The sequence below is a fragment of the Phocoena sinus genome, chromosome 11, assembly GCF_008692025.1.
Source record: "Phocoena sinus isolate mPhoSin1 chromosome 11, mPhoSin1.pri, whole genome shotgun sequence".
Taxonomy (NCBI): domain Eukaryota; kingdom Metazoa; phylum Chordata; class Mammalia; order Artiodactyla; family Phocoenidae; genus Phocoena; species Phocoena sinus.
In genome coordinates, this window is record NC_045773.1 from 37,163,995 (window position 1) to 37,184,848 (window position 20,854).

At 42.3% G+C, this 20,854-nt stretch overlaps 1 protein-coding gene across 1 annotated transcript in view; it reads right to left on the reverse strand.

Annotated features, from left to right (window-relative positions):
- Positions 1 to 20,854, reverse strand: part of RAD54L2 (RAD54 like 2) — an 87,689-nt gene that overhangs the window by 31,352 nt on the left and 35,483 nt on the right. Inside the window, exon 2 of the mRNA XM_032647465.1 lies at positions 17,844 to 18,039. Coding sequence (XP_032503356.1) covers positions 17,844 to 17,985 — 142 coding nt within the window. The 5' untranslated portion in view covers positions 17,986 to 18,039. The remainder of the gene's footprint in view (positions 1 to 17,843; positions 18,040 to 20,854) is intronic.

Here is a 20,854-nt window from a genome sequence, read left to right on the forward strand (position 1 = left end):
TTGAAAAAAAAAAAACTTACATTTCATTCATTAGGGGTATAAGGTACAAACACTTCCAGGGCCCTTTCTCCAGCTATTCCATTTCTTCTTCCTTCTCAATCTCATCTATATAAACAAAGATCAGTGGATTCCAAGTCTTACCATGTACCTCCTGACGTGATGTGGTAGAATATGTGCACGACAACCTATGATGTATGTGTGTCAAAACACTCAACCTGGGCTTCCCTGGTGGCGCAGTGGTTGAGAGTCCGCCTGCCGATGCAGGGGACACGGGTTTGTGCCCCGGTCCAGGAGGATTCCACATGCCGCGGAACGGCTAGGCCCGTGAGCCATGGCCGCCGAGCCTGCGCGTCCGGAGCCTGTGCTCCGCAACGGGACAGGCCACAACAGTAAGAGGCCTGCATACCACAAAAAAACAAAACAAAACAACAAAACTATGTCTATATTTTTATTATGTTTGAGATTTTCCAGAATAAAAAATTTACAGTTTTTTTAACTTTAGAAGTTTTAATGGAAAATAAAATGTAACAGGCACTAACCTCTAAACTATTTAGGTCTCAACTTTTCCACATTTGTTAATATACATTTATTTTATGCTGGTAATCAACAAATACACATCATTTTGTGTTCTACTTTTTTTTTTTAGTTTTGTAGTACACGGGCCTCTCCCTGTTGTGGCCTCTCCCGTTGTGGAGCACACGCTCCGGAAGCACAGGCTCAGCGGCCATGGCTCACGGGCCTAGCCGCTCCACGGCATGTGGGATCTTCCCGGACCGGGGCACGAACCCGTGTTCCCTGCATTGGCAGGCGGACTCTCAACCACTGCGCCACCAGGGAAGCCCTTGTGTTCTACTTTTAATCACTTGTTTTATATATAAATATTTCTTTGATATAGTCCACATGTCATTTTAATGCAAGCTAACAGCATACCACAGAATATTTTGTCATTCCCCTGCAGATGGGCATTTGGGCTGTACTTTATTTTTCATTCACATCTATACTGGCATAAGCACCCTTGTATGAATTATTTTTCCTTTTGATTTACATATCTGTGGTATAATCCACTACAGCTGGGGAAATGAGCAAAGAGTATTAATGTTCAGGGATTGGCAAGCTTTTTCTATAAAGAGTCAGAGAGTAAATACTTTAGATTTTGTGGGCCATAAGGTCTCTGTTGCAACTACTCAACTTTGCTGTTGTAGCTCAAAAGCAACCATACATAAACAAATGAGTGAATGAGTGCAGCTCTGTTCCAGTAAAACTTTATTTACAAAAACAGGCAGAAACAATCCTGAAAACGAACAAAGGTAGAGGACTCACAATTCCTGATTTCAAAACTTGCAACAAAGCTACAGTAATCAAAACAGTGTGATACTGGCATAAATAGAGATATATAGACCAATGCAATAGAATAGAGCCCAGAAATAAACTCTCACATATATGGCCAAAATGATTTTCAACAAAACTGCCAATACCATTCTATAGGAAAAGGGCAGTTACTTTGCCAAATGGTACCAGGAAGCTGGATATCCACATGCAGAAAAATGAAACTGGACCCTTACCATATACAAAAATTAACTAAAAATGGATCAAAGACCTAACTGTAAAGCCTAAAACTACGAAACTCTTAGAAGAAAAACATAGGGGGAAAACTTCATGACATTGGATTTGGCAATGATTTCTTAGATATGACACCAAAGGCATAGGCAATAAAAGAGAAACAAACAAACAAACTGGACTTCATGAAAACTTTAAAATTTTGCACATCAAAAGACACTATGAACAGGGCTTCCCTGGTGGTGCAGTAGTTAAGAATCTGCCTGCCAGGTTCGAGCCCTGGTCCAGGAAGATTCCACATGCCATGGAGCAATTAAGCCCATGTGCCACAACTACCGAGCCTGCACTCTAGAGCCTGCAAGCCACATCTACTGAAGCCCGTGCACCTAGAGCCCATGCTCTGCAACAAAAGAAGCCACCACAATGAGAAGCCTGCGCAACGCAACGAAGAGTAGCCCCCACTCGCCGCAACTAGAGAAAGCCTGTGCAGCATGAAGACCCAACGCAGCCAAAATTAAATAAATTTAAAAAAAAGACACTATGAACAGAGTGAAATGGCAACACATAGAATTTGCAAATTATATATTTATTAAGGGATTAATACCCAGAACACAAAGAGACCTCTTAAAACTCAATAACAAAAGAAAAAGCTGATTAAAAAATGGGCAAAGGATATGAACAGTCATTTCCCCGAAGAAGATATACGAATGGCCAAAAAGCACATGACAAGATGTTCGGCATCACTAATCATTAGTGAAATGTAAATCAAAACTACAATAACATACCATCTCACACCCATTTGGATAGCTACTATTAAAAAAACAAGTGTTAGCAAGGATGTGGAGAAATTAGAACCCTTATGCACTGTTGGTGGGAATGTAAAATGGTACAGCTGCTGTGGAAAACAGTATGGCAATTCCTCAAAAAATTAAACACAGAATTACCGTATGATCTAGCCATTCCACTTCTAGATATACACTCAAAAGAACTGAAAGTAGGGTCTCAAAGAAATATTTATACATTCACCTTCACAGCAGCCCAAGTACCCACAGACAGAGGAAAGGACAAGCAAAATGTGATATATACATACAATGGAATATTATTCCTTACAAAAGGAAGGAAATTCTGACACATGCTACCACATGGATAAATCAGGACATTATGTTAAGTGAAATAAGCCAGTTACAAAAAGACAAATACTATATGACTCCACTTATATGAGGTACTTACAGTAGTTAAAATCATAGAGACAGAATGTAGAATTGTGGTTCTCAAGGTTCCCAAGGGCTGGGGGGAGAAGGGAATGGGGAGTAATTGTTTAATGGGTACAGAGTTTCAGAATGGGATGATGAAAACATTTTGGTGATAGATAGTGGTGATGGTTGCAACAACAATGTGAATGTACTTAATGCCAGAGTATTGTACACTTAAAAATAGCTAAAATGCTAAATTTTATGTTACATGTATTTTACCACACACGCAGAGCTGACTTAGTTATTATGCTAAGTTAAAGTTAGACACAAAAGGCCGCATATTGTATGATTCCATTTACAGAAATGCACAGAACAGGTACATCTATACAGACAGAAAGTAGGACAGTGGTTGCCAAGGGCTGAGGGAGAGGATAATAGGAGTGTCTGCTTACAGGTAACAGGGTTTCTTTTTGGGGTGGTGAGGATGTTCTGATATTAGAAAGTGGAGATGGTTGCACAACCTTGTGAATATACTAAAAACCACTGAATTGTATACTTTAAAGTGGTGAATTATATCTCAAAAAAACACACACACTTTTTTTTTTTAATGTTGGCTTGGTGCTTCTGCTTCCAGCTAAGACGGAATAGCTTGAGGCAAACCAAAGGTGGCACCAAGAACAGCTAGGAATATGTTAGCAAATTTAAACAAACAAACAAACAACAAAACTCTTTTGAAGGCATTGAAGAGATGCTGAGACAACCAGGAGTTGAAGGGACAAGATTCCAGAGGCGGAGAATGCTGCGCAACCATGAAAAAGAATGAAATCTTGCCATTTGTTGCAACATGGATCGACCTGGCGGGTATAAGTGAAATAAGTCAGAGAAAATCAAATACCATATTTCACTTGTATGTGGAATCTAAAAAACGGAAAAAACAAAATGAAACAGAAATAGACTCATAGATACAGAGAACAAACTGGTGGTTGTCAGAGGGGGTATGGGGAGACAGAGGAAATAGGCGAAGGGGATTAAGCGGTACAAACTTCCAGCTATAAAATAAATAAGTCATGGGGATGTAATGTACACATAGGGAATACAGTCAATAATGCTGTAACAGGGCTTCCCTGGTGGCGCAGTGGTTGAGAGTCTGCCTGCCGATGCAGGGGACACGGGTTCGTGCCCCGGTCCGGGAAGATTCCACATGACGCAGAGCGGCTGGGCCCACGAGCCATGGCTGCTGAGCCTGCGCGTCCGGAGCCTGTGCTCCGCAACGGGAGAGGCCACAACAATGAGAGGCCCACGTACCGAAAAAAAAAAAAATGCTGTAACAATTTTGTATGGTGATGGATGGTAGCTGGTCTCATTGTGGTGAGGGGCACCTGGAACTCTCACGTACTACTGACAGGAGTGTGAAGAGGTACAGCCATGTTGGAAAACATTTTGGCAGTTTCTTATAAAGTTAAACATACACCTACCATATGACCCAGTAATTCACTTATTGATATTTTATCTAAAAGAAATGAAAACAGGGACTTCCCTGGTGGTCCAGCGGTAAAGAATCCACCTTCCAATGCAGGGGACACGGATTCGATCTCTGGTTGGGGAACTAAGATCCCACATGCCGCGGGGCAACTAAGCCCACATGCCACAACTACTGAGCTTGCGTGCCTCAACGAGAGAGCGCTCTGGACCCTGTGCGCCACAACTACAGAGCTCATGTGCCCTGGAGCCCGCACATCACAACTAGAGAGAAGCCTGCATGCCACAACGAGAGAGAAGCCTGTGCTCAGCAACGAAGACCTGATGCAGCCAAAAAAATAAAATAAATAAAAATAAAATAAATTAAAAACATATCTCTAATTTTTTTAAAAAATCAACTTTACAGGAATGTTCAGAGCAGGTAGGTTCATTCATAAGATTAAATGTCCACCAACAGATAAATGTATAAACAAGGGGTAATATATTCATGCAATTGGAATACTACTCAGCAATAAAAAAGAACAAACTATGATCATATGCAACAATACATATGAATCTCACAGACATTATGCTGAGCAAGAGGCCAAAGACAAAAGAATATGTGTTGTATAATTCCATTTATATAAAATGCTAGAACAGGCAAAGCTAACCTATAATGACAGAAATCAGTTCAATGGTTGCCTGGAAAATTGACTACAAAGAGGCATGAGAGAACTTTCTGGGAAAATGGATATTTTCTGTATCTTGATTAGGGTGATCATAACATGGGTACATACATTTGTCAACAATCATCGACCTGCACTGGTAAAAAAATGTGAACTTTACTTTATGTAAATTATATAATAAAGTTGATTTTTAAAAATCGTGTGATACTGCTAAGTTATTCTTAAAAAGAAATTCATAGCCTTAAATTAATGTCAAAAAGTAACAGAGAGTGGTCCAGAGGTTAAGACTCCATGCTCCCAATATAGGGGGCACAGGTTCAATCCCTGTTCGGAGAACTAAGATCCCGCATGAGGCAAAGGGCAGCAAAAAAACAAAAGCAAAAAAAAACAGACAGTGGGGCTTCCCTGGTGGCGCAGTGGTTGAGAGTCCGCCTGCCGATGCAGGGGACACGGGTTCATGCTCCAGTCCGGGAAGATCCCACATGCCGCGGAGCGGCTGGGCCCGTGAGCCATGGCCGCTGAGCCTGCGCTTCCGGAGCGTGTGCTCCCCAACAGGAGAGGCCCGCGTACCACAAAAAAAAAAAAAAAAAAAACAGAGAGTGAAAATCAATGATGTAAATAAATTCTCTTTTCAAAAAATTAGAAAAAGAACAGGAAACTAAACCCAAAGAAAGCAGTAGGAAGAAAACAATAAAAAGCAGAGGAAAACATACTTTAAAGAGCAAAAGCAAAACCATAAGTTGATTCTTTGAAGCATAGATGCTACATCCTCAGAGAGCCTTACCACCACTGCCACAACCAACACACTGGCTAAAATAGGCCCTTCCTCCCAACCCCTGGGGCTTATTCCCTTTCTTTATTATTTACAGGGTTCTTATCAAGAACCTCTCCTTTTAGACTGTAGCTCCTTGAAGGCAGGGATTCTTTCCATCTCATTCTCCACTATATCCCTCAAGCCTAACAAAAATGCCAGCTGTCTAATAGATGCTCAATAAATATACGTTGAATTTTTCAAAATGAGCTTGTTTCTATTAAAAAAAACTGCCACTAGAGAAAAACACATATGAATAAAAAATCCACTGAAGTATACCAGCTCCTATTCAGTATGTTTATGTTCAATATCTTCAATATATCATCATTTATGAGTGCATATTGATGTTCTCTGTGGACCGAGCTTTCCCTGACTCAATATATGTCATGACAAGCCAATATATTTGCCAATAAGCCTTAAAAAGTTAAAAACTCACACAAACCAAAATGTGACTCACCTTCAAAATAGTCATAGAAGCCAGTTTGAGAGGGAAAAAAATTCTCATCATAGTTTCTCCTTGGGAAGAAATAACTCTTCACAGCATTAATGCTAAAAGTCACTAGAGATTTCTAAATTAAACACATCTTTTAAAGTGAGATGAGAGCAAGGGGACCGATATCACTCTAACTTATTAAACAACCTAAGACATGAAGAAAAGAAAGGGCCAGGCTTTCCACTTAGCTCTCACAGGGCTGGGGAACAACTGCAAATCATTTGTAAAAGATACCAAGACTGCACAGGGGTTCTCAATCTTGGCCCTGCGGACATTTGGGATTGGGTAATCTTTTGTTGTCGGAGGCTCTCCTGTACATTGTAGGGTGTTCAGCAGCATCCCAGCCCCCCACCCCCACCCCCGCCATCTAGTAGATTCTAGTAGCATCTTCCCAGTTGTGACAACCAAAACTGTCTCTATACATTGCCAAAGGTCTCCTTGGGGGCAAAATCAATCCCTGTAGAGAACCACGGCTTATAGCACAATCAAGGCCAAAATACTAAAGAAACAGTCATTTGTAAACACAACTACACCTCTTTTCAGCCCATCTGAAATTCTAGCCCTCTGCTGCAGACAGATTTAATTTTGACTCTGCTCAGCATGATGATGAAGATTTCTGGCCATCTCTGCAACCACAGGCAAGAATTACCAAGTTCTCAGCAAATCAGCCACAAAGTAGGAACTTCTGAGCAAAGGAAAAAAGACAGACTAAGGCTGAAATGTTGAAAGATTCTAGTTTAATTTCTGAATAAGATATAAAGAAATGAGAGAAAATGTAAAGTGAATACTTGGCTTCACTAAAATCTTACAGACAAGGTAATGTCTAGAATAATTTCACAAAATCAAAATTTTAAAAATCCAAATTAAACCCAAAGATGCTGATGAAAACCACACCCCAATCTTTAAAATATGCCTTTCCTATGTCCTCTCACTTTTTCACTCATGAAATAAAAGACTATCAAACAATGTGAAAGATTGCTTAAACTGACTAAAATGAAATTACAGATTTTCTTTACAATAAAGAGCACTGTGAGCAACGTTAAGAAATAAGCTACAGACTAGATGCTATTAACAATATAAATAGTAAAGGATTAGTATATCCAGAATATGAACACTTACAAATATGAACACTTAAATATGAAAAACATCATCACCACAAATAGCCAAAACTGACATCGTTACTTGAGAAATTTGAGCTGGTTCTTGAAGTGTTTCCCAGCTTTCTCTAATCACTCAACTTTATTATTCCATCAGTCATAAGAAAACATCCACTATCATCCTTAACATCCTATGGTTTTATGCCAAACATGAATACTGAATCACCTACTCAGCTTGATTTCCCCCATTCCTTCTATCCCCCAGAATTCCACAAGCAACCCCACACCTAGCCATCATCACGCATTAAGGAAGAGAAACCTTGCTGCTGCCCAAGGAACAGAAGGTGGAGAAAGAGCCAACTCCTATCCGGAAATGACTGCAGTTCACTGAGAAACAACACACCATCCAAGGCACCTGGTGACTGTGGCACCTGGCAACCTGCAGCCAGCTTCCTGGTGGGGAGAGCCCTTCCTTCTACACTCTGCCAAGGGACTAAAGAGACAACAGGCTGGTCACTGTTTCCTCAAGAGTTCTCCAAGGGTCTCTCAACTCCCTAGTAATGTGTGTTTTTTTTTTTTTAAAGAAATGGGCTAGGGGATTTCCCTGGTGGCACAGTGGTTAAGAATCTGCCTGCCAATGCAGGGGACACAGGTTCGATCCCTGGTCTGGGAAGATCCCATATGCTGCGGAGCAACTAAGCCCATGCACCACAATTGCTAAGCCTGTGCTCGAGCCCGTGAGCCACAACTACTAAAGCCTGCACACCTAGAGCCCGTGCTCTGCAACAAGAGAAGCCACCACAATGAGAAGCCCACGCACCACAACGAAGAGTAGCCCTTGCTCGCTGCAACTAGAGAAAGCCTGCGTGCAGCAACAAAGACCCAACACAGCAAAAAATAAAAATAAATAAATAAAAATTTAAAAATAAATAAATAAACAGATCTTTTAAAAAAACTGGGCTAGGCATAAAAAAGAATGAAATTTTGCTATTTGCAACAACATGGATGCACCTGGAAGGTATAATGCTTAGTGAAAGACTAACACTATATATTATCACTTATATGTGGAATCTAAAAAATAAAAGAAACTACTGAATATAACAAAAAAGAAACAAAAACAGATACAGAGAACTAACTAGCGGTTACTAGGAGGGAGAGACAAGAGGGGAGGGGCAAGATAGGGGTAGGGGATTAAGAGGTACAAGCCTCTTAAATAAAATAAATAAGCTACAAGAATATATTGTACAGTACAGGAAATATAGCCAATATTTTATAATAATTATAAATGGAGTATAATCTATAAAATTTTTGAGTCACTGTGTTGTATACCTGAAACTAATATAATACTGCAAATCAACTACATCTCTATTAAAAAAAAGAAATAGGCTAGGGATATGAATGGTAAGACAGAAGCAATGAAATATTTTTTGCTTGTTTCCCAAAGTATGAGTGATCCAAATATGGGAGAAATAAAAATAGATTAAAAACTCAAGCAAATTATTCCTAGAAACTTCAGAATCACTAAAGAGCTAGTGCTTTCACCACCTGCCATTCAGCACTACAGGGAGTAAAGTGGTACCGGATGCTGCAACTGCTTGAGAGGTGTCGGGGTTGGCGCTAGTTCAAGGGCCATGTCAATCTATGCTGGGCTTCCTGCTCTTCTTGAGGGCTCCAACTGGCAGCCTCTCTCAAGGAGGCTAGAATTAACAGGACCTCTGCACCCGCAAAGGGAAGATTTTAAGAGAGGCATGAAGAGAACAAGCCTGCTTGCAGCTTCGGGGGATTGTAGCCCTTCCCTCTGGAGCTCAGGCAAGTAAAGCCCCATACTCTCCCACCTGAAAATGCATTTTAAATGGTGATGGAAGCACAGAATAACATACAAATCTTTGCAAAACATGCAAACTTCACTAGGGCCCCATGTAAGGGTGTCCACAACAAGCAAGAGGAATCTAGGAGGGCACAAATGCTGTCCCTTTTAAGAGGGAATGGGGAAAGAGTAACACCAACAGCTCAAATTCTGCTGCTTTTATTTAAGAGAGGACTTGGGTACACACACTAAGGTGATAATCTTCCAAAATTTGTTACTGTTGTATCTGTTAACCTAAGAGAGTAGAAGACAGTAACACTGGTCCTATGAACAAACAAAAGCATGCTAGTAACCTGTATGGGGGGGGGAATCAACACAACTCAGTTTATTTTTTCTGATGAACGCTTTGAAGCACTGAGGCTACGACCACAAAACACACACACACACACACACACACACACACACACACACACAATTCCCAGAAGGATTCAGTAGTTGAGAAAGGGCTGTACACAAAGACTAGGGTTTCACAAGCAGAGCATCAGATATTCTGGGAAAGCACAGGAGGCAAGAGAGAAGAAAAATACCTCCAGCACAACATTTCCTCCACAAAATGCATTCACATATAACTGATTGTCTGATCCCTTCAGACTCTTACTGAGGATAAGAATTTCTGATTTGAGAGCAGAAAACAAGGTAGGTTGAGGAGCAGATGCCGTGGAGGGCAGGGCTCAATTATCAGTTCCCATACCCCAGAGAGCATCATTTAAAGTCATGCCTTGGCAAAATAAACGATTGCATGTCACTGACCTCCTGAATTGTCTCATTAATTGAAACCTTAAATGTTAACTCTATGAATGCAAAAGGCTGGAGAGTAAATTCTGGTCAGAGAAAGACAGGTAAAGCCCTTTCTGACTGACCACATTAGATATAAAACAAATCTTTTCCTTAGGGCCACAGAAAATGCAAAGAAAATATGCATCTATCTGAGAGCACGCTGCGTCTTTGCTTCTGGGTTAAAAGAGTGGCTGGAACGTAAGTACAACATTTCTAAGCTGGAAGAGCATTCAGCAGTGGCTCTACCAGGACCTTACACCTCACAGGGAAACTTTATAGACCTCTACCATATATGATCACCATCAAGGAGAAAACCTCTCATCTCCTCATGTTCAATCACAAATTCTGTGCCTGATGAAATTACCTAAATATCCCACTCTACTTCTCTCCATACCACTGTACTACCTGGTCTGGATTCTGGCACAAGCCTCCAAAGGGTCACCCTGCCGCCTTCTGATGACTCCCCCTCCAATCCATGCTGCTTGCTGCAGAAAGAGAGCTTTCTGAATCTGATCATGTCACAGTCTCCACCCACCCAGGATCTTCTAAAATACCTTAAAATGTTCCTTCTACCCTTAGGATAAAATCTAAAATGCTTAAGGCTTTTTCTGATTGCTAGTATCCAGCCTTCCTTCTGACCAGCAAGTACCTCCCTCCAACCACCTGCACCGACACACCCTCCACTCCCTGCTCTCTAGTCTCAAAAGCACAGTGCTCTCAAGGTCTCTAGGCCTTGGCTGAGGCTGTGTCCGTCTTTCCCCATTTCTTCATCTAACAGTTATGTTTTAGATTCTAATGAAAATTCTAACCTATACTCTTTTGGGTCTCTGCTTAAAGGTTAGCGTCCAGAAAGCCCTCTGTAGGTTTCTTCCTTTTTATTTTAGTATGTGCCCAACTGCTAAGCTGTAGTGCCTATCAATATAGCTGCAGAGAGAAAATTAATAGCTGCTGCTGTCTCTCTTGGTATGCTGTTTAGGGAACTTCATTCAAACCTGGCACATTATGCTTCTGTATTCTATATTGGACCAAAGATTATTTGAAGACTTCAGAAGATGATTAAAACAATACTGAAAAACCTTCTCTTCAGGAGGGTTGCTGAGTAACTCCGAAGTCAGGGCAGGCACAGCAATTGGGGAATAGCTGTAGTCCCAGCACAGGTCTGTTATGAGCCCTGCTAGATATGGACCCTACCCCATGCCCAGTCACGCCCAAGTCCATCCAAAACTGCTCTAGTCACTAGCTCTGCTCCCAAAAGCACTGGAGCCCAGCTCACCAGCAATGCTTGTTATCCTTCAGCTAGATTTATTCATGTTACAAATATTACCCATTCAGTCCTCGAAACAGCCCTATTAAGTAGATGATACTACATATATTCCCATTTTACAGATGAAAAAACTTGTTTCACAAAGCTATAAGCAGTAAAGACAGGATCTGAACTCAGGTGGTTGATCTGGCTCCGGAGTCCATGCTCTTAGCCACCACCCTGCACAATCTCTCCTCTACTCCCATTTTGCTGAAAGTTACGAGGAAAGAAAATAGAGTTCAGAAACAGAACCACATATGTACTGTGCCTTCGTTTACAACAAAGGGTAAAACAAAAAGGTAATGCAGAATACTGGATCAATTAGATAATCATATTGGTGGAGGTGGGGGGGTGATGAAGCTTGACCCCTACCTCACACCACACAAAAATCAATTCCAGGGCTTCCCTAGTGGTGCAGTGGTTGAGAGTCCACCTGCCGATGCAGGGGACACGGGTTTGTGCCCTGGTCCGGGAGGATTCCACATGCCATGGAGCGGCTGGGCCCGTGAGCCACGGCCGCTGAGCCTGCGCATCCGGAGCCTGTGCTCCGCAGCGCGAGAGGCCACAGCAGTGAGAGGCCCCTGTACCGCAAAAAAAAAAGAAAATCAATTCCAGATGGATCCTAGACCTAAATGTGAAGGTAAAACATTAAAGCTTCTAGAAGATAACAGGAGAATATCTTCATGACCTTGAGGTAGACAAATATTTCTTAAACAAAGCCCAAAAAGCACTAAACATAAAGGGAAAAAAATGATAAATTTGACTTCATTAAAATTAAAACATCTACAGATCATCAAAAATACAATCTAAAAAAGATTATAAAACTGCAAAAAATACACAACTAAGAGAGTGAAAAATCAAGCAATATAAATGGGAAAGCTGTGTGTGTGTGTATTAAAAAGACTCACATTCAGATATACAGAATTCCTATAAATCAATAAGAAATTTGTGGAAGAAAGAAAAATGGTCAAAAACATGAGTTCAGGCACTTCACAAAAGTGAAAATGATCATAAACATGTGGAAAAGAGCTCACCTTAAGTAATTAGGGAAATACGAATTAAAACCACAATCAGATACTCCCACTCCCTGGATTGTTGGGAAGGAATGTTAAAGGCCCTACAATTCACTCTGGGGACTTCCCTGGTGTTCCAGTGATTAAAAATCCGCGTTCCAATGCAGGGGACGCAGGTTCCACCCCTGGTTGGGGAACTAAGATCCCACATGCCACGGGGCAACTAAGCCCGTGCACTGCAACTACTGAGCCCGCATGCCTCAACTAAAGAGCCTGCATCCTGCAAACTACAGAGCCCACGTGCTCTGGAGTGCACATGCCACAACTAGAGAGAGGCCTGCACACTGCAATTAAGAGCCCGCGTACCACAACGAAAGATCCCGCATGCTGCAACAAAGATCCCACGTGCCGCAACTAAGACCCGATGCAGCCAAAAAAGATAAAAAAATAAAATGTCACATGTATTAAAAAAAAAAGTCACTCTGAACAACTGGGTCAATGTCTGACATGCTCTTCTGATGCAGGTTTATAAAACAATCTTCTGCCCCCAGCACACCCAAACTCTCTGCCCCTTTGTTTCCCTAACCCTAGCACACAGAAAAGGAGGACAGGAACAATTATCAAAATCAGCACTACTTCATTTCTAACATGGAGGTCACCCTAAACTCTGACATACACTATTCCGAAAAATCAGTCCAACAACAGATATTCAAGTTGTCTCAGGAAAAATGGACACAAGTTTCTGGGGAAGAGGAGAAGGAAGAGAGAAATACAGAATAAAAAGAAAAAGATTTGGCTTGAGGGAGTTCCTGCAGTCCAGTGGTTGGGACTCCACACTTCCACTGCAGGGGGCATGGGTTTGATCCCTGGTCTGGGAACTAAGATCCCGCATGCTGTGTGGCACAGCCAAAAAAAAGATCTGGCTTGAATCTGTAATTTAAGGAATGCTGCTTGTCCTCTATGTTGAGAACAAAATGCTGAAATGCAATAGAATGCTATTGACACTGTCTTGCCTGTCTTAGTGCATTCAGTCACAGGTCTAACTGCTTCCCCCACCCCGGCTGATTCATAGCCCTTTTGTTTTGGTGATTCCTTTTTGTTCCTGAAAACATGCCCATTCTTCCCTGTCTTCATCCAGAACAAGAGAACAACAGATCCAGAATTCAGGTTGCAGACTTTTCATTTTGTGGAAAAGAACTTAAAGGCTCATCAAGGACTTGCCCAAGATCACAAAATTTAGATGAAGATGGTTGCCTTGTCTTGTGGGGTGTTCCTCTCTCTATCATACACTAAAGTGCTTAGGCAAAGGCTTTCCCAGACCACAGTTACAGCTTGGCTTTAGCCAGTGTGGACTGCCCCCAATCTCTCCTGCACCGTCAATTTCTCCCTCCCTACCTGATCAGTCCCACTGGCAAAAAGTTAAAAAGATAAAACCTGTTTTCCACCTGTTCTTCTTTGAGTCCCTATCATTGCACTGAAATTGATCAAGGCCACTAAGGACCCCCACACTGCTAAATCCAACGGTCAATTCTTAGTCCTCATGCTACCAGGATTATTGGTTGCCTTTAACTAACACGGTTGATCACTTCCTCCTTGAAATGATTTTTTTTTCCCACCTGGCTTCCATAACACTTTTCTCTTGGGTCTCCTATTACCTCAGTGACCATTTCTTCTCAATCTTCTTTCCTAGATCATCCTCATTCCTTCCCCGCCTCTGGGGCCAAGTGCTTAGTTGTTCAGACCACTTCTCTTTAATTTCTCTTATTCCTGGAATAATCTTATCCTGTCCTGTGATTTAAGTACCATTCATATACAGATATATCCCACTTTTTAACCTCCAATGTAGAGTTCTCCCGTGAACTTCAATTTAATAGTCAACTGGACATCTCAACTTGGAGGCATAAGACATGTCAAACTTAACATGTCTTCAAAACCAAACTCCTCTCCGTCCCCAATCTGTACCTCTCCCCTCATCTTCCTAAGCTTAGAAAATGGCATCTTCAAGTTGTTCAATAAAAACTTGGAATCCATCCTTACCTTCCCTCTTACTCTGGCACAATCTATATCTCTTTCATTAACAAATTCTATTGGCTCCATCTTCAAAACATATCCAGAATCCAACTACTTCTACCACCTCCACCAAGCCACCATCCCTCCTGCCTGGAATTTTGCAGTATCCTCCTAATTGACCTGCCTGCTTTTGCCCTCAGCTCCTTCACAGCCTGTTCCTTACATATCAGCCAGTGTGATCTTTCCTCCGTTTAAACCCTCTAATGGCTCCCACCTCACAAAATAAGACCCCACACAGTCTGACCCCACGGCCTCTCTTCTATCTACCACCCTCAGCCTGGTACACTCTGCTTCAGCTACCCTGGCTCCTTGCTGTTTTCTCCACACACCAAGAAAGCTCCTGCCTTTGGATCTTTGCTCGTGTTATCCTATCTGCCTGGAATGCTCTTTCTCTAGACAACCACCAGGATAGCTCCCTTATTTCCTCCATGGCTCAACTCAAAAGTCACCTAATCAAGTAAAGTCCTTCTTGACCAGTCGACATAAAAAAGCATCATCCCACATTCATACCTTACCCAGTTCCCCTTTCTTCATAGCACTTAACACCTTCTGACATACTGTTTATGTACTTATTTATCATCTGTCTCAACCTACTAAAATGAAAATCCCATGAGGAGAGGCATTTTTATCCCTTGCTGTATTCCCAATGCCCATGACCATGCCTAGCCGAAGAGCAGAAGCTCGATAAATATTACTGAATTACTGAATGCATTCCTTCCCTTGCCACTCTCACATACTGTATTGTTCTCCTGGTGCCCCATGCTCTTTTTGAGACCTGCCATTCTTTTAGGCACTAATACTGGGCTACATAGCTTTTTATGCAAATTTGACTCCTAACAGACTCTGTTAGGTACCTTTCTAACAAGACCTTGATTTCAGATAATGAATGTGACCAAGTCTACTCTGATAGTCTTGTAAATAAACGGTGGTCTATGGGCTGGAGAATAGTCACTTGGATTCACAGATAGATGAATAATCTGATTTGCTGGATGTTAATGGTTCATCTAAAGGGAGGTCTCTAGCAAAACATAAACAGGTTCTATTCTTAGTTCTGATTCCATTGTCCCCCATGACTTGGATAGCCAATAGAGATGACAGAATCTGTTATCCAAGCAAAATAAAAGCACATGTCAATACAAAGGCTTATACGTGAATGTTCATAGTGGCTTTATTTGTATTAACAAAACAAAAGAAAAAAAGGAACTCCCCCCGCAAAAGAAAGAAACCCAGGGAATGGATAAACAAATTGGGGTATACCTATACAATAGAATACTACTCAGCAATGAAGACGAATGAACAATTGATATATACATGTGGATGAATCTTTTTTTTTTATAGATTTATTTATTTTGGGCTTCATTGGGTCTTCATTGCTGCTCGCAGGCTTTCTCTAGTTGTGGCGAGCAGGGGCTACTCTTCATTGCAGTGCGCATGCTTCTCATTGTGGTGGCTTCTCTTGTTGCGGAGCACAGACTCTAGGCGCGCAGGCTTCAGTAGTTGTGGTGTACGGGCTCTAGAGCACAGGCTCAGTAGTTGTGGCACACAGGCTTAGTTGCTCCATGGCATGTGGGATCTTCCTGGACCAGGGCTCGAACCTGTGTCCCCTGCTTTGGCAGGCGGATTCTTAACCACTGCGCCACCAGGGAAGTCCCACACATGGATGAATCTTAAAATAATTATGCCGAGTGAAAGAAGTCAGACTCCCAGAAAGAGAATGAATATACTATATGGCTCCATTTATACAAAAATTCTAGAAGACAAACTAATCAAGGGCAGAAAGCAGAACAGTGATTTCCTAGGGACAGTCCCCTACTGGAGAACCGGGAAAACAGCAGAGAAATCAGCACAGGTAATGAAGTAAAAAAATACCAGAGGAAAAGAAGTGGGACATCTGGCTTTTCCTTGCAAACTCCGTAAGAATAAGGGTAGCAGACTTCCCTGGTGGCGTAGTGGTTAAGAATCCACCCGCGAATACAGGGAACACAGGCTCAATCCCTGGTCCGGGAAGATTCCCACATGCCATGGAGCAACTAAGTCGGTGCACCACAACTACTAAGCCTGTGCTCTAGAGCCTGCGTGCCACAACTACTGAAGCCCGCACGCCTAGAGTCTGTGCTCCGCAACAAGAAAGCCACTGCAATGAGAAGCCCGCGCACCGCAACGCAGAGTAGCCCCCGCTCGCCACAACTAGAGGAAGCCCGTACGCAGCAACAAAGACCCAACGCAGACAAAAATAAATAAAATAAATAAATTTATTTTTTAAAAAAAGAACCATGAGAGGCAAGCAAGACAGTCTGATGATATACCCTCACATCACTATCTTCTGTTATTTCTACTCATTCTACTTTATAGACGGGAACTGCAGAACTAGCTGTGGGGAGACTCCAGCTGAACAAGCTGGCAGTGGATAGCAGAAGATGCTGTTGTGGGGGGTGGGGGAGTGAAATGGTAATTTCCTGCCAGAGGTAAACTGGAAATGGGGCAGAGACCTCTAGACAGTTTAAATGGCAGAAAATTGATCCCTGAACCATATGGCAGCTGTTAGGATGAATGAGAACTGAAGACAGTAACATCAGCAAACGAAGAGGACAGATGCTCCTTCTCCTGGAATCTGGAGAATGGCAGGAATGCATCTTCCTAGGCTCCTGAAGATCCAAGCAACGACGATCTAGTGCAATGTTCAGGTATAAAACTGAATATTGGTGTGTTATAAAAAGACAAAAACTTTATTCCTAGGTCAACAGGAAGCTTACAAACAACCAAATCCTATGCCATGAAAGGTTAGAATTAATTGAGAAGCTGTGTGGCTGGCCAGATGACCTAACATTAGACTAATGATGAAAAGGAAAAGTCTAATGCCACTTCAGCAAGTTGGGGACAAAGGAAGGGTGAGCCAAGCAAATGAAATAGGAGCCCAGAAGGGGTCCACCAGCTACAGAGGGGCAGTTCTCTCCCAGTAGGAGCAATTTATAGTCACTTGAAGTGGCTAGGAGGCAGAGCAGCCCTGCAGGAGATGCAATAAGCTTTCTGGAGTTGTGAACCCATCTAATAATCTCTCCTCAGATAACTTGCTCATCTTCACAGAAGCAGAATTGTGAATGTAACTTAGGAAACTCACAGACCACTCACGGTTATCCTCACACCTATCTGTGGCCACCTGATGGGTCCGTGACCACCAGACCACCTCTTTGTCTCACCACAGGAACTCTGCCACTGACTCCCTCCATGACTTGAACAAGCATGCTCCAGTCTCAAATCTTTAGACCTAAGTCTGCACATCATCAAAGACAAGGTGAATGCTAAAGGTCCTTCCAGCACTAAAGTGAGGCTTATATAGAGGAACAACAAATTATTTCCTGGGGAAGAGCATATGAGTTCATTGTTGCTATGTTCCAGTCTTTGCCTTCTCATGATGGATGATGACCTAAGAAATCCAACTGCCAACACCAAGTTGTCTCAGCAAAAATTCTATTAGAATAAAGATAAGGCAACCTCTGTCACTCACTAGAGTCACTCACCATCCAGCAGGTCTTCCTCGTCACCCCTGCCATGCTCCTCCACTGCCACCTCCTCCTCCTCCTCCTCCTCCTCTTCCGCATCCTCCAGCTCCACGTCTGGGTCCAGGTCTGGATCGCTCCCTGAGGCGGATTCGTCTGACATGGCTCCCAGAGGTCCTCAGTGGACATTACCGTCTCATGGTCCACTGCAGGGATCCTAGGAGGAGCACAAGAGGCATCAGAATCACCAAAGGCTTCACTTAGGAGCATGAATTTTTCAAAGAGAAAATGTCAAGGATGAATTCCATGGGAGCTTTTCTAAGCAGGTCGGCTAACCATACCCAAATCTCAACCTTCCCCAGAAGGGCACTGGCCCTAAGACATATTTTGGTGACTCTGCCCAGCTCAAGCTTCTCTTAGCTGCTTCTTTGGTCCCTTTAAGATATTTTCTTGCCCAAATGTCCTATACACCTCAGAATTCCCATTTGTTCGTTCCTTCATGCATCAACTGTTCCCTGAGCACCAACTCTTTATATCTCTATATATACATATACATGTATATATAATCACAGGCACTGTACTAGGCTTTGGGGACACAGTAGAAAGAAGAATGTTAGAGGGTGCTAGGTGGCTAGTGTGTGCCAGAAGGAGTTGTTATTTTATAGAGGGGGAACAGGGAAGTTCTCACTGAGCAGAGGCCAGAAGGAAGAGGGAGCCACACAGACATCTGGAGGGACTGAGTCCAGGCAGAGTGAGCAGCAAAGGCGGAGCCCTGGAGCAGGAGTAACTGGGAGTGCTCAGGGAATAAGAAGTGGGCCCTGCCTTGGAGCACTACAACGAAGATGGTCCACTCTCCAATCACCTGAATAAAGCGCTTACAGGCAACTGGCTATTTATCACACTGTCACTCCTCCCAAATACATAGGTAGCCTCAGGCTCCCCGTGGCTCAGAATGCCCCTGTGCCCACATCTCTGTTCTCAGGCTCTGCCCTACCTCTTGGCCCAGTTCCACCTCCATTTCTTCCAAGAAGCCTTTGTCAACTGCCCCAGTCTTCTGGGATCATATTCCCTCTTCTGAACTCCAGAACTCCAGTAGCCATGCTAACCATGCTGACCTTCACCAAAGGCTTCATATGAGCTACCTGGCAAAGTGTTTGCCTTCTTTGGTTTCTCACCTCCTGACCCAACAGTAAGGCCCTAATGGCAGGGATTTAGCTGGGAATTGCTTCTTTGTATCCTAAACCTAGAAGCATGTCCTATTCATTCATTCACATTCGCTCTCTCTCTTGCCAACCAGCTCTATTACATTTACTATGTGTCAGGCACTATGCATGTCTGTCTGTTTCTCTCTCCACTTTACTATATTAGCAAGGTCATTTCTTCTTGAGTGGAAAGAAAAAACAAGACAAAGAAAGTTAGACGGACTGTTTTGTGATAAAGCAAATACTGCAAAATATTAACATGAAGATTCAACAATTCTTTCAATTTTTTGGTATACTTGTTTTTTTTTTTTAATAATAAAATGTGGGGGAGAAGGGCACAAGGTAAATAATCTTTTATAAAACAAACTGTTGTAGACAACCACATCCAGAATCAGGTCATCCTAAAATTCCTCTCATCTCCCAAAATTAAAAAAAAGAAGGAAACACAAGTCTCTAATTATTCAACACAAATACTATTCCAGAACTGGAATCTCTTATTAAGGTCCAGACACAATTTGAAACAGAATTTCTATGTTCTTCTGAACAGAAACAGAAACAAAACAAAGCAAACTGGATCCTTTAGAATTTTGGAAAACTGGAATTTAAGTTTAAGACTGCTCAGTTAGGGCTTCCCTGGTGGTGCAGTGGTTGAGAGTCCGCCTGCCAATGCAGGGGACACAGGTTCGTGCCCCGGTCTGGGAAGATCCCACATGCTGCGGAGCGGCTGGGCCTGTGAGCCATGGCTGCTGAAATAAAATTCAAATTTTTGCATTAATAACACACTTCCAAAAACATTTACAAACGGCATTAAGGTACAGGGAAGAAAAGTGATCCACAAATAAATATTAATATAACTAATGCTGGATTTCCCTGGTGTCGCAGTGGTTAAGACCACCTGCCAATGCAGGGGACACGGGTTCGAGCCCTGGTCCGGGAAGATCCCACATGCTGTGGAGCAACTAAGCTCGTGCACCAAAACTACTGAGCCTGTGCTCTAGAGCCTGCGAGTCACAACTACTGAGCCCATGTGCCACACTACTGAAGTCCCCACGCCTAGAGCCTGTGCTCCGCAACAAGAGAAGCCACTGCAATGAGAAGCCCGCGTACTGCAACGAAGAGTAGCCCCCGCTTGCCACAACCAGAGAAAAAGCCCGCATGCAGCAACGAAGACCCAATGCAGCCAAAAATAAAATAAAATAAAATAAGTAGTAAAAAATATATATATATAACTAATGCTGAGCTACCATTCACTGACAAAGCAGATTCCAAGTCTCTGAAGGAAACCTATATCTTTAGTTCATTAGGCTTTAGAAAGGAAGTAATAAACCAATTAAATATCAGCAGGTTTAGAAGTGAAATTTATTTCTAAATATTAGTATAATGAAAATTCATCAGCAACTACTCTGTGTTTGGAAGTCAATGTTCATAATCAGCATAAACCCCCTGTTTCATTCTCGACTGCTTAATAAGTGTTTTGCTTACAGTGAGCCTGGCTGATTATGGAGTGGCTTTTAGAGAACAATTTTTAATTAGCAAGTACCTTTAGGTAATCTGAATTCCTGTCATTTTAGAGAAGAAATTGTGTGGTGATGGAAGAATAACAATCACTGAGAGGTCAGCAATAACAATGAAAAGCCTGTAAACCCCCAGTTAACAAACATCTTCAAAACAACCTCAGCCCCAAGCTCCTGACAGACAGAAGCAAACATCAATTAAACATTCAACAACCACATATATTACACTATGAAAGACATTGATCCAGCTCCCTTCTCAAAACATTTTCAAAACAGAGGAAACTTTAAAATAGTACCCAGGCCATCAGATGCCCAT